Below are 15000 nucleotides of genomic sequence, written 5' to 3' on the forward strand. Positions count from 1 at the left end.
GGGGAAGGGGGGGGGGTGGGGGGGGGTTGGGGGGGGGGGGCCGGGTGAGGAAGTAGTAGTCAGGGTTTAAGGGTTTCATTTTCAGTCAGTCAGCAGTCATTTCAGTCAGTCAGTCAGTCAGTCAGTCAGTCAGTCAGTCAGTCAGTCAGTCAGCGAGTGAATGAGTGAGTGAGTAATCCAGCGAGTGAGTAAGTTAGCGTGAGTGTTTCGGTGAGCGTGAGTGAGCGAGTGCGTGAGCGAGCGAGCAAATCGCCCCCAAAGTGAGGTTTTTAGAAAAACAGAAAGGGGGCACACAAAAAACCCGTTGAGATATTTTGGTAGACAGACCCGATACCTTTTTGTAGTCTTAGCAGTAGTAGTAGTAATAGTAGCAGTAGTAGTAGTTTGTGATAATCATGGAACAGTAGACAGTAAAACAAGCAGACAGCGGAGACAACCGGAAGTGTGTGTCTATTAGCCAAGGGCGTTTGTTGGTGCCACACCTATGGGGGGGAGGGGGGCGGGGGAGGACAAAGGGAGAATAGGGGAGGGAAGGATAGGGATGGGAGAACGGGGAGGTGGGATAGGGAGAGAGAGAAATGGGAGAGAGGATAGTGAGAGGGATGAGGGGAGGAGAAGGGAGAGAGGATAGTGAGAGGGAAGAGAAGGGAGGGAGATGAGGAAGGGAGGAGGGTTGGGGGGGGGGAGGGAAAGAGGTGGCATTATCTTTTTCGCGCCCGCTGCGCCGGGGGAATTTGCGCTGTAAGGAAATATTTCAGTTTTGTTTTTGGTTTTTACTTTTGCGCAGAGGGGACGGGAAACGGGGCGGGGGGGGGGGGGGGGAAGGGGAGGGGGGGGTGGGGGTTTTAGGGAGGAAGGGTTGTTTGCTCGGGGGGGTTTTTCGGGGTGAGGTGTGTGTGTGTGGTGTGGGTGTGTGGTGGATGTGTATGTGATGTGTGTGTTGTGTTTGGTGTTGGGGTGTGTGTGTGTTTGTGTGTGGTATGGTATGGTATGTGTATGTGTATGGTGTGTGTGTGTGTGTGTGTGTGTGTGGTGTGTGTGGTGGTGTTGTGTGGTTGTGTTTTTGTTTTGTGGTGTTGGTGTGTGTGTGTGTGGTGTGGTGCTGTGGTTGTGGTTTGTTTGTGTCGTATGGTGTGGTATGCGTGTGGGGGGTGCGGCGTGGCGTGTGGTGGTGCGTGCAGGAGCTGTTTGCCCCTGCGTGTCGAGCAGTAACGTGGGACGCACACAGACGCCCATAAAACCCTCATCGCTAATTGATTAATTAGAAGGCGGGACCTGTCTCTCTCTCTCTCTCTCTCTCTCTCTCTCTCTCTCTCTCTCTCTCTCTCTCTCTCTCTCTCTCTCTCTCTCTCTCTCTTTCTCTCTCTCCCTCATACCGAAACCAACCTTGTTTGACATATCTGCCAGCTCCCCCTCTCCCTCCTCCTTCCCTCCTCTCCCCTCTCCCCCTCCCTCCCCTCTCCCTCCTCCTTCCCTCCCTCCCCTCTCCCCTCCCTCCCCTCTCCCTCCTCTCCCCTCTCCCTCATCCTCTCCCCCCTCCCCTTCACGCCCGGCAACAGAGAGGCGAAGAGAGATAAAGGAAACAGAAGTCGAGGAGAAGGAGGAGGAAGAGGAGAAGGGAGAGGCATAAGGACAGGAAAAGGATTGGGATAACGAAGAGTAAAGGGGGTGGGAAAGGGAAAGAGAGGAGGAGGAGAAGAAAAAGGAGGAGGAGGAGGAGGAGGAGAAGGAGGAGGATGAGAAGAGAGAAAAAAAGAAAGGAAAACCGAAATGGTAAATAGGACAAGAAGAAGAAAAAGAAGAACGACAGCAAGAAAACGTGGAAGAGAGGAGGAGAGGAAGAAAGGTGGAAAGGGAGACGGCCGACGATTCCGCTTAAGCGGAGGAGAATAGAAGACTTAAAGGCAGTTAAAAGCGGGAGTCGATTTTTCTCGATATTTTTTTTTTCTTTTCGCGTTCTAGAGCTCTTCATTTTTTTATTTTTATTATTATTTTTACTATTGTTCTTTTTGGTTTTGGTCAATTTTTTTTTTTTTTCCACTTCCAAAGGCCCCCCCCCCCCCCCCCCCCCTGCTACGCTTCTCATCCCTCCCTTCCCGGACCCTCCCCCCTCCCCCTCTCCTCCTCCTCCCCTTTACTCCATCCCCTTCCTTCCTCTTCCTTTCCCCCCTTTTAACCTTCTCCTTCCCTCCCTTCCTCTTGTCCTTCTTTTCCTCTTTTTTTCCCTTCCTGCCCTCCCTTCCTCTCCCCCCTCTTCGTCCCTCTCTCTTCCCCTCTTTCGCCTTTTCCCTTCCCCTCCCCCCTCCCCTCTTCGTCCCTCTCTCTTCCCCTCTTTCACCCCCCCCCCCTTCCATTCTCCGCCCGTTAAAGGGTAAGAAGATTTACCCTTAATTAGGAGCACGTGACTTCCCGGCCCTGTCGCTTTCGTTTGTTTGTTTGTGATTGACGTTCCCTTAGTCCGTTCTGTTGCTTTATTAGTGAATTAATTACATATTTCCTTAAAGAGTAGATTACTTTCCTTTGTTATTGTTATTGCGGTGCGTCGTTGTTACGTTTCGTCACGTAGTGGTTCGTGATTTGTCTGTCTGTTGTGGCCGTCCCTTCGGTCGTTCAGTTGCCGCTCTTCTGGCTTTCCTCTCCATTCCTCTCGTTCGCGTTCAAATTTCTCCGGTTATTATTTTTTTCTCCCTTCACATGATCACGTGCACGCACACGCACACGCACACGCACACGCACACGCCACGCACACACACACCACACACACACACACACACCACACACACAACACACACACACACACACACACACACACACACACACACACCACACACCACACACACAAATGAACAATTGCTTTCATCTTCGTCCGCACCACCGTCCCTTTATTTCGCAAATCATTAAACGTGTTTTCCGTGTTAAGATTTTCGCTCTGTTTCGAAATAATCGATCTTTTCCTTCGGATATCTAGACCGACGCTTCATTTCGTAAGCGCATATCGTCCGTTTTTCCAGACTGGCCGTCGGTATCGCCGGGAACGGAAGCGGAGTTTAAAAGCATTTCAAGAATCGTTCCGACGACCCACGCGCATCTCTCTCACGTCCAGATGGGGGCGTTTGCGCGCAGGAGGGAGGGGGGAGAGTGAGAGTGAGGGTGAGGGAGAGAGTGAGGGTGAGAGTAAGAGTGAGGGTGAGAGTGAGAGTGAGGGTGAGAGTGAGAGTAAGAGTAAGAGTAAGAGTGAGGGTGAGATGAGAGGAGAGTGAGAGTGAGGGTGAGAGTAAGAGTGAGAGTAAGAGTGAGAGTAAGAGTGAGAGTGAGGGTGAGAGTAAGAGTGAGAGTGAGGGTGAGAGTAAGTGAGTGAGGGTGAGGTAGAGTAAGAGTGAGGTTGAGGGTGAGGTTGAGGGTGAGAGTAAGATTGAGAGTGAGGGTGAGAGTAAGAGTAAGAGTGAGGTTGAGGGTGAGGTTGAGGGTGAGAGTAAGAGTGGGAGCGCGAGTGGAACTGAAAATGACGGAATATAAGCCTAGACACAATAGCAGGCGCCTGTCCGCACGCACGGCCGCACGCAAGCTTGAGCCGAGCATCCCTGGGACTCGAAAGACGAGGGAGGGGAAGGGAGAGTGAGGGTGGAGGGAATAAGGTAGAAAGGAAGGAAGGGAGGGAGGAGGAGGAGAAAGGAGTTAGGAGGGAGGAGGAGGAGAAAAGAAAAGAAAAAAATGTAAGGAAATGAAGAAAAAAAAGAGAAAAAGATGAGAATAATATTAAAGAGAGAGAAAAAGAGGGAAAATTGATAAGAATGAGGTAACGGAAATAAAGAGAGGGAAATGATAAGAATAAGACGAGGAAGGGAAAAAAAGGAGAATTGATAAAGAAAAGGAAAAGAAAAAAGGAAAGACGGAACAAAGACGGCGAATTGGGCCAAAGGTGGCACTCGTGACCCCCCCCCCTCTCTCTCTCTCTCTCTCTCTCTCTCTCTCTCTCTCCCTTCTCTCTCTCTCTCTCTCTCTCTCTCTCTCTCCTTTTCATTTTGCTCAGCTTGCCCCCCCCCCCCCTTAAAAAAATCGTATTTTTTCCCTGGTAGCATGTAATTCAGGTGGAAAAGAAGGGGGAGGGGTAGTCAGAGGAGCGAGGAGGGGTAGGGAGCACGAGGGGGTGGGTGGGAGGGGGGTTATTGCGTTGGGGGGGGGGGGTAGTTTCATTTTGCGGCAACAGATGGCTCCTGTGGATGGGGGTGGGGAGGGGGAGGGGGGAGGGGCGAGGGAGATTGGGGAAGGAGGACGGGAAAGAAAGAGGAAGAAGAGGAGGGAAAGAAGGAACAGTGGGATGGAGGAGAAAAGGGGAGAATGAGAAAGGAAAGTGGAAATAAAGAGCTTGCGGAAGGGTGAGGGAGAAGAGGAAGGAGAGGAAGAGCAGAGAGAGAACAGGGGAGGAGGAGGAGATGGAGTAAAGGAGATTAAGAGAAGAGGAGGAAAAGAGGGAGAAGGCGAAAGAGGAGGAGGATGGAAGGGGAGAGAATATAACAATTTGACAGGGTGATGCAGAGGAGAGAGAGAGAGAGAGAGAGAGAGAGAGAGAGAGAGAGAGAGAGAGAGAGAGAGAGAGAGAGAGAGAGAGAGAGAGAGAGGGGGAGGAAAAGGAAGAGGAAGAAGAAGAAGAGGAGGAAGAGGAAGAAGATGTGAGGGAGAGATGGTAAAAGAGAGCGAGAAAGAAGAGGAGTGAGAGAAAGGGGAGAGGGAGGGGAGAAAGAAAATGGGTTCCGACCAAGAGAGAGATTAATGAAACAATATTCTTGCGGCGAGTTGGGAGGCCAAGGATGGTGTCCCGTTGCGAAAGCCATTGAGGAGTTGCGAAATGCCCCGATAGATGGCGCTGATGCCCTTTTTCTCTCTCTCTCTCTCTCTCTCTCTCCGACTTGCTCTCTCATCCCTCCTCCTCTCCTCTCTCTCTCTCTCTTTCTCTCTCTCTCTCTCTCTCTCTCTCTCTCTCTCTCTCTCTCTCTCTCTCTCTCTCTCTCTCTTCTCTCTCTCTCTCTCTCTCTCTCTCTCTCTCTCTCTCTCTCTCTCTCTCTCTCTGTAAAGACAAGGTAAAGATGAAATAGCTTAGTGAATGAATGGCATGATGATACTATCATAGAAAAAGAAACACGATGCACAAATTAGATTTTGTGAGCTGATTGATTATAGTTTTGGGGGTATGGTGGTGAGTGATGGTGAGATGATGCGTGCTGATGGTAGGTAGGATTATAATGATGAAAGTGTAACATGCAACCTGCAGTGGAAATAGTGTTATCGATCCCTGTTATATCAGCGCCTCTGCCATAATCATTATTCACCTCGAGAGTGATTATTGCCTTTCATCGACTTTTGCTAATTGACTCCTTTTGGGAAAGAGGGGGAGAGGGGGAGAGGGGGAGGAGAGAGGGGGGAGGAAGGGAAGAGGGAAAGAGAAGGAAAAAGGGGGAGGGGAGAGAGGGAAAGGGGAAAGAAAAAGGAAAAAAAAAGGGGATGGGGGAAAGGGGGGGGGGGGGAAAAGGGGGGGAAAAAGGAATGTTTTTTTCCCCGGGGGGGCCCCCCCCCCTTTTTTTTTTTCCCCCCGGGGGGGCCCCCCCAAAAAAAAAAAAAGGGGGGATCCCCCCCCCCCCCCTTCCCCTTTTTTTTTTTCCCCCTCCCCCCCCCCCCTTTTTTTTCCCCCCCCTTTTTCCCCTTACCCCCCCCCTTTTTTTCCCGAAAGAAGGAAAGAGTTTTGGGGGAATGTGGAAAATTTTAAAAAAAAAGAAAAACGAGAAAATTTTTTTGGAAAATAAAGGAGATTAAAAGGGGGAGGAAAAGGGGGAGGGAGGGGGAAAAATTTGTGGGGAAGGTAAAAAAAGAAAAGGTAAGCCCGGGGAAAAAAAGGGATGCCCAAAAGGTTCCCAAACATTATTCCCCGGGGTGAACCCCATGCTTTTGCAAAATTTTAAAAAGGAAATGGGGGGAAGGGGGGGGGGGGGTTTTTCCTTTTTTCTCTTTTTTTTTTTCCCCCCCCCCCCTCTCTCCTCTCCCCTTCTCCTCTCTCTCTTTTTCCCTCCCCTTTTTTTCCCTTTTTTTTTCTGTACTTCTGCCCCCCCCCCCCCTTTTTTTTTTTCCCCTTTTTTTTTTTTTTTTTTTTTTGTTTTTTTTTTCCCTCCCCTCTTTTTCTCCCTTTTTCCCCCCCCCCCCTTCCCCCCCTCTTTTTCCCCCCTTTCCCCCCCTTTTTCCCCCCCTTTTCCTCCCCCCCCCCCCCCCCCCCCCCCTTTTTTTTTTCCCCCTTTTTTTCCTTCTTTTTCCCCCTTCTTCTCCCCCCTTCCTCTCTCTTTTTCCCCTCCTCCTCTCTCCCCCCCCCTTTTTCCCCCCCCTCCTCCCCCCCTTCTCCCTTCCTTTTTTTCCCCCTCTCCCTCTCCTCTCCTTTTCCCTCTCCTCTCCCCCCCCTCCTCTCCCTCTCCCTTTTCCCCTCTCCTCTCCTCCCCCCCCTCTCTCCCCCTCTTTTTCCCCCCCTTTTCCCCTCTTCCCCCCCCCTTTTCCCCTTTTCCTCCCCCCCCCTCTCTTTCCCCCTTCCTCTCTCTCTCCCCTTTTCCCCTTCTCTCCTCTCCCTCCCCCCTTCCCCTCCCCCCTTTTCTCCCCCCCCCTTTCCCCCCCCTTTTCCCCCTCTCCCCCTCTCTCTTCCCCCTCCCTTTCCCCTCTCTCCCCCTCTCTCCCTCTCCCCCCCTCCCCTCCCTTTTTTTTTTTTTTTTTTTTTTTTTATTTTTTTTAAATTAAAATAATATATAATATATTAAAATTTAAAAGGGTTTTCTCCCTTTTTTCCAAAAATTTTTTAAAAACTAACCCTTTTTTTTGCTTCCAAGTCCCCCCCAAAAGCAAAAAACTCTTTAAACTATTTTTGTTTTTTTTTTGGGGGGGGGGGTTTTTTTTTTTTTTTGGGGTGTTGTTTTGTGGGTTTGTGGGGGGTTTTTTTTTTTTTTTTTTTTTTTTTTTTTTTTTTTTTTTTTAAATTTTATTATTATAAAAAAAAAATAAAAAATATTATATATTATTTTTTTGGGGTTTTGCCCACATAAAAACCCAAAAAGAGTTAGTTTTGAAGGGTTTTGGACCAAAAAAGGTTTCGGAAAACTTTTTGGACCCATTTATTTTCAAAATTTTAAAAAAATTTTTGTATATATAAAATATATTTATATTTTAAATTATTAATTAAAAACATTATATATATTATATATATTATATTATTATATTATAAAATTTATAAATATATATAAAAAATTTTATAAAATAATAAATTATCACAATTTTATTTGATTTTGTTTAAATTAAGCGAAAAGGGCCCCCCGGGGCCTTTACCCCTATTTTGGGGCGTTTGCCCTCCCGCCCCGGGGGAGCCCCAAGGGCCCTCGCCCGGCGTCCGGGCCTTCGCTTGGCCCCGGAGCTCTCACCCGGCCGCCGCGGCCCGGACCGAGGGGTCCGGATACAAATTAAGGGTGAAAGGAAAAAGCGCGCAACCCCACCAAAACGCACAGCAAAAACCCACACCACACGCACACGCACACTCATACACACGCACACTCATACACACGCACACCCACCAACGCACACGCACACCACACCACACGCCCGCACACGCACACGCACACCACACGCACACCCCCCACACCACCAAAAACCCCCCAAACCCAAAAAACACAAAAACCACACACCCACACACACAACCCCAAAAAATATATATATATATTTTTAATATATATATATCTAATATATTTATATTATATATATTATATATAAATATATATATATATATATAATTTAAAAGGGAAAAATATATTAATATTTTTATATATTTATTTATATTATAATTTTGATATATTTTAAAATTAATATATATATTATATATAAATATATATATATATATAAATATATTATATAATATATATATTATATATTATAATTATTATTTTATTAATATATATAAATTTTATATATAATTTTTAAATCATATATATTTTTATAAAAAATATATATAAAATATATATATATATATATATATATAATTATATATAATATATATATAAAAATTTTATTATATATATATATATATATATATATATATATATATTATATATATATAATATATATAAAATTTCCATATATATATATTATATATTTAATAATTTATAATATATTAATATATATTATAATATATATATATATAATATATATATATTATATTAAAAATATATATAATCATATATAATATTTATATCCGTATATTTTATAAATTATTAATTATATTATTATATTATATATATATATTTATATATATATATAATATATATAATAATAATATATCCCTATATATATATATATTATATATATATATAGTTTTATATATATATATATATAAATATTATAAATATTATAAATTATAATTATTATCCTTATTTAACAAAAATTTTAATATTTCATTAAAATTTTAATTTTTAATCCTATATTATTATATTATTTTGTTTATTATATTTTTTATCCTTATATTACTATATATCTATTAAAAAAAAATTTCCCTTTTTCCCCTTTAAATTAAATTTTTTTTAAAATTTATATTAATAAAAATATATTTTTAAAACCATTTTCCCTTTGGTTAATTACATAAATTATTTCATTTTAGGTAATATTATTATTTTTTTCCTATATATTATTTTACCTTTTATTTTTTATTAATTTCTTATTTTTAAATATAAAATATAAAAATTATAAATAAAAAGGGGGAAATTTTATTTGGTTTTTACCCAATTTAAAATTATTTTTGAATTTTTATAATTAATAACCAAAAAATTTAAATTTAAAATTTTCCAATTTTCCAATTTTAATTTAAAATTTTAAAAAAAATTTTAATTTTTTTCCTAAAAATTTATTTTTAAATTTTTAATTTTTAAATTAAATTCCGTTTTTAAAAACCAAAAATTTATTAAAAATTATAATATTAATTTTAATTTTAAAGGGGGGGGAAAAAACCCCCCCAAAAAAACCCTTTTGTTTTAATAATTACCCAAAAAAAATTTAATAAAATTTAAATTTTCCCCCCTAATTTATTCTAAATTTTTTCCTTATTTTAAAAATTCCCTAATTACCCAAAATTTGTTTTTTTCTATTTTAAATCCAAAATCTAATTATATTATTTTAAAATTTGTTCCAAAAATTCTTAATTTTTAATTTTTATTTAAATTAAAATTAATTTAAAAAACCCTTTCAAAAAAAAAAAATTTGGTGTTTTTAACAAAAAAAAAAAAAAAAAAAAAAAAAAAAATTTATAATATTTAATTTCTAATTTTAAAATTTCCCCCGATTACTATTTTTTTATTATAAAACCGGGTTTTGTGTTTTAGTTGGCTTTCTTAAATTTCTTGTTTTAAAAAAGTACTTGTTAATTAAAAGGACCTCTTTTAATTTTCCTTCCAAAATTTTAATTTTTCTATTAAAAAACCCACCAACCCAAAACCCCTCCAAAACAAACACCCAAACACCCCCCAAACCAAAAACACGAAAAAGCGGTTTGGGCCCCCCACCCCAAACCCCCGACACCCCGCCCCGCACCGGGGCCCCCCCCACCAAAAGCCAACCCCGTGGGAGGGTTTCTTTACGGGTATTGGGGCGATTTGTTCTGTACGGAAGAATTGTTTTTTTTAAAAAACCTTATTATTTTTCCAAAAAAGATTTTAAATTTGAATGGAAAAACATTCCCCCCCCCCCAAAAAAAAAAAAAAAAAAGGGAAAAAGGGGGGGGGGGACCGCCCGAAAAAACCCCCCCGCCGGGGACCGACAAAAAACCCCTGAACCCCGGGGCCTTTTCCTTAAGGGGAAATTTGTTTTTTAATTTACCTTTCACCTAATTTTTTATTTTTTATATTTTAAATTTTAAAGAAAAAGGGCCCCGTTTTTGGGGAGTGTTTGGAAAAGGGGGGTTGGTTGGCGAGCAAAAAATTTTAAAGGCGGGGAGGAAAAAAAATTTTAAAAGTGGGAAAAAAAAAAATATTAAAAAAATATTAAAGGGGGGTTTTTAAAAAAAATTTTTAAGAAAAAACAAAAAAAAAAAAAAAAAAAAAAAAAAAAAAAAAAAAAAAAAAAAAAAAAAAAAAAAAAAAAAAAAAAGGGGGGGGGGGGGGGGGGGGGGGGGGGGGGGGGGGGGGGGGGGGGGGGGGGGGATAAGAAAGAAAGGGGGGGGTGGGGGGGGGGGGGGGGGGGGGGGGGGGGGGGCTAAAAAAAAAAAAAAAATTGAAGAAAAAAATAAATTTAACCTGACACTCCCTCCAGTGACGTCACGAAGGGTATGGCACTGTCTGCACTCTAAGAGTCTCAACCAGTGCGTTATGGTTGTCTTTCCACTGTAACTTAAGGACGAATTGAACCTCCTTGAATTCTTACGTAAAGCAAAAAAGGAGGTAACTTGTTAATTTCGGGAAGAGAAGGAAATACATTATTATTTTCTAATTGCCAAGATAACTGTAATTTATACATATGATAAATGCACACACACACACACACACACACACACACACACACACACACACACACACACACACACACACACACACGCACACGCACACGCACACGCACACGCACACGCACACGCACACGCACACGCACACGCACACGCACACGCACACGCACACACGCACACGCACACGCACACGCACCCCCCACACACACACGCGTGCACCCACGCGCGCCGCCCCCCGCAGCCCCAGTGTTACCCTCTCTTCACGGAGATACGGCCCTTGCGCGTTCCAGGTGTGCCGCCGTCAGTTCAGCTGCTGCTGACTCTGGAAATGAACACTTGCTTATTTTTTCTCTCGGTCTCGTTTATGATTTCTCCATCCATGATTACACGCAGATAGGAGGATGACCAGAATTAGATCTATTGAGTGCGCGCGTGCGTGCGTGCGTGTGTGTGTGTGTGTGTATGTGTATGTGTATGTGTGTGTATGTGTGTGTGTGTGTGTGCGTGTGCGTGTGCGTGTGTACGTGCGAGCGTGCGTGTGCATGCGTGTGCGTGTGCACGTGCACGAAAAAAACGCTGAACCCCATCTTCTGTGAATTGTTATGACCGTTTTCTTTATTCTTTAAGATGCAATATTGTTATTATTATATACTTACACATATATTTATATTTGTTTTTACAAACCAAGAAGATATTCTAAATGAAAAAGACCCATTAATTGCGAGTGAATGAAGAGAGAGAAGGAAGTGCAAAGAAAAGAGGCAAAAGAGATTAAGAAAAGAAAAGAAAAAAAGGAATAAGTGATAGAAAAAATAATAAAATTAAAGTTAAAAAGAGAGACAAGAAAGATAAAGACCTAACCTGCGGTGTATGCTAAAAAAAATGAAGAACAATACAGGGCAGGCAAAATAAAAATGTTTCCCCTAAAATGAAGCCCCGTCGACCTTTGGCATCTCCTCTCCCTGCTTTCGGCGAAGGAAAGACCATTTTATTAGCCTTCCGAGTCCCTGCCCCTGCCTCGCCCGTTCCAACCCCTGCCAGGGACTCCCGGCACGCCTGTCTCACGCCCCTGGCAATGCCCCTTCCTCCCTGTCCTTGTGGCGAAGCTGTAGCGGGAGGGAGGAGGAGCAGACGAAGGGGACCGTTGCCCTCTTGAGCTCCTTCTTTTCCATTTTTTTTTCTAAAGGTTCACTTCCGATCTTGATTGCTAATTGCTTCCCCCTTTCTTTTGCCTGTTCCTCTACTTTAATTTCTTTCTTGTTATTCTTCCATTTTTTAAAATCTTTCTTTTCTTTTACCTATTATTCTCCTCTCATTTTTTTTTCTCCCTGGTCCCTGCCATTTCCCTCTTCTGCTTTCATTTCCTCTCCTCCTTCTCCTTCTCCTTCTCCTTCTCCTTCTCCTTCTCCTTCTCCTTCTCCTTCTCCTTCTCCTCCTCCTCCTCCTCCTCCTCCTCCTCCTCCTCCTCCTCCTCCTCCTCCTCCTCCTCCTCCTCCTCCTCCTCCTCCTCCTCCTCTTTCCGTTCCCTTTCCTCCTCCACCTCCACCACTTCCTCCAGCCCTCCTCCCTCTCTCTGCCCACCATGGCGGGCGGGGGGGACATGCGGAGGGCGTGTCCGCACCATCGCAAGTCGCTCTTCTGCAGACTCTGGCGAAGAGGTGAGTACGAGTGAGTCAGTGAGTGAGGCAGTTTGTCTCAGTCAGTCAGGCAATGAGTCTGAGAGTCAGTCTGAGTGTGAGTGAATGAGTGATCAGTCAGTCAATCAGGGAGTGAGTGAGTGAGTGAGTGAGTGAGTGATTCAGTCAGCCAGTGAATGAGGAAGGATGAGTAAGAAAGAAAGAGTAATCGACAAACTGAGAAATTAAGAGCGAGACCTAATGACTGGCCGAGGTGATTAACTAAGTGACTGAGTAAGTAAGAAAGAGAGAGATAGAGAATTAATGAATGAAGGAGGAAGTACTGGAAGCTCCCCCCCCCCCTCTCTCTCTCACAAAATCATCTTGACAACTGCAGTACGCTTACTTACAAATCACAGCAACTGTTGACTCGGTATTCAGTTTCAGTGACAACCTGTATACACAAAAGTAGTTGATTAGTTAATGGACAAGGTTCCTGTAGTTTCTTACCCCCCATCCCCCACCCCAAAAACAAAGAAAAAAAAAGACTCCTCTTCAAAGCATACTCAAGATTTTGAATATCAAGGGAAGAATTGTTGTGGGAAATACTGAGTGTTGCGCTAAAGTGTCTGAGAAATGTCGCGTTCTGGCGTCACCAAAGGGTGCCTTACAAGTGCCTCCTTCCTCTCGCTTTCGGCTCACGGAATTATTCTTCTGCTTCGTCTTTTCTCTCTGCTCTTTCTTCTTTTCCCTCCTCCTCCTCCTCCTCTTTCATCTGAAGGCCATATGTAAAAGAACAAACAAAACATATATATATTTTTTTTATTTATTATTATTTTCTATGCAAAACACAATACATAAACATTTCATTCTGATATTTCTTATTGTAAAACAAGCACTACTTTGTTTTTTTTTCGTAAAAATAAATAGAGATAAACACAAGAAGCCTAATAACTGAGTGTACTTACTTTTTAACAATTTGCAGAAGCTCTGATTTTAATCAAGTATATCCTGCATTTAAATCAAAAGCAAATAAGAAATATGATATTGGAGAACCTGGAGACAATTCTTAATCTTAATCATTCTTATGAAATTAGTTTTGTTGTTTTAAGTATTTTCATCCTCAACTGTGTATGTTTTCTTGGTTTCAGACATTTTTTGTCATTCTAAGATTTTAACCCAACCACCCCGGGTTTATGTTCTGTCCCCTGCATTGTTTTTGTGAATTTTGTTACGTACAGATGGCTCCACATGTGCTCAGCCGGCAAGGAGTCTATCAGTAAGCCTTAGAGACTGATCCTGATTTCCCCATTCCTTGAATTGGCAAGGAAAATGTGTTTTTATCGATACTGTTATTATTGCAATTAATGTTATGATTATTAAATTATTATTAAAATACTGGTAACATTTTAGACAATGAGGTAATGCAAAAGGCCCTTTACAAAAGATACATGTATACATGTTATAGATAGATATATATATGCACACGCGCACACACACACACACACACACGCACACGCACACGCACGCACACGCACACGCACACGCACACGCACACGCACACGCACACGCACACGCATACACACACACACACACACACACACACACACACACATACACACACACACATACACACACACACATACACACACACACACACATACATATATACACATAAAATCACCAAGTGACTTTCCTTTGGGAATCGTAACTTCATCAGGAAAGGTAACGGTAACGAAGCTACATTTTATTTTCTTCAAACGTTCAAAAGTTACCAGCTTCTTATGCTAAACATAAAAAGAACATGTGACATAAGCAAAAATAGAAAGGATTAAAAAGAAAATTAGCTTATTAAATTCCACAATAAAAGTGCTATAAGTTTCAACAGGTTTATAAAACAAACGAAAAAAATGGAAAATAGAATAATCAAAGAATGTAAACCATTGTCATAAAAACTGGCTTCATCCTTGAGATAAACAGGGATTCTAAGGTGATGGGGTTAAGTCTGTGTGAGGCAGAGGTCACAGTGTGAAAATCGTGTTGTGTGAATGGATGTCCAGTGGAATAGCAGTGTTTTCGGGTGGTAGATGGTGATGGTGAACTGAGCTGAATACCTGTACGGTAAAACCTCCCCATGTGTTCTAAGAAACGGTGTTGTAGAGACGTGTGGTACTACGCACATTGAGAGTTACATCTCGAACATTTAAATCTCAGAGCAAATGGTAAAGGCTTAGTTTTATTCAAAAGAGAGTGCATAGTGTAGTTGTCTTGAAAATGAATCTAAAATGGAGGAATGTGCCTCTTAATATGTTTTGAAGTTCTTTTCTTATGTTAAAACTTAAATGTCCAAAGTATGCAAGTGTAATAGAACATAGGTCTTTTGCAACTAATAACACCAATGTAGAAGGGGAGTGTTTCTCGTAAAAAAATCCTAGGATATGAATTCTCTTTGAAGTAATTAAGTAAGAATTCCATCTCTTTGTCAAAACCAACGTAATCGGAATAGATGTTGTATGCTCTGTTGATCAATGTTGAAATGCTGTTGAGTTTAAATAGCTTAAGGGGGGAGCTTGAGTAGCTTATACGCAAACCAGTAAATGAGGGTTTCCTATAGACCGATCTTGTTAGCCTGCCGTTCTCTTTTGTTATGAGGATGTCTAAGAAGGGGAGTTTTGAGTTGTCCAATTTCATAGGGAGTTTAATTTTCAATTTGAGAGCAGTTTTTAGAAAGAAGAAATGTATCATCTACTATCTGCGGTACAAATTTGGTGTGAATTCATCAGGGCATTGATTTTCTTCCTGATAGCATAGAAAGGCATTGACATAGGTGGGGCATAAGAGAGAGCCCATGACTACGTCATCTGTTTGTGTGCACAGATTGTCACT

General features: G+C 42.0%; 1 protein-coding gene across 1 annotated transcript in view; it reads left to right on the forward strand.

Moving 5' to 3' along the window:
- Positions 1 to 11997: 11997 nt before the first annotated feature.
- Positions 11998 to 15000, forward strand: part of LOC119579191 (beta-1,4-glucuronyltransferase 1-like) — a 14546-nt gene continuing 11543 nt past the window's right edge. Inside the window, exon 1 of the mRNA XM_037926887.1 lies at positions 11998 to 12156. Within this exon, the coding sequence (XP_037782815.1) occupies positions 12081 to 12156 (76 nt within the window). The 5' untranslated portion in view covers positions 11998 to 12080. The remainder of the gene's footprint in view (positions 12157 to 15000) is intronic.

The sequence above is a fragment of the Penaeus monodon genome, chromosome 12, assembly GCF_015228065.2.
Source record: "Penaeus monodon isolate SGIC_2016 chromosome 12, NSTDA_Pmon_1, whole genome shotgun sequence".
Lineage (NCBI taxonomy): Eukaryota > Metazoa > Arthropoda > Malacostraca > Decapoda > Penaeidae > Penaeus > Penaeus monodon.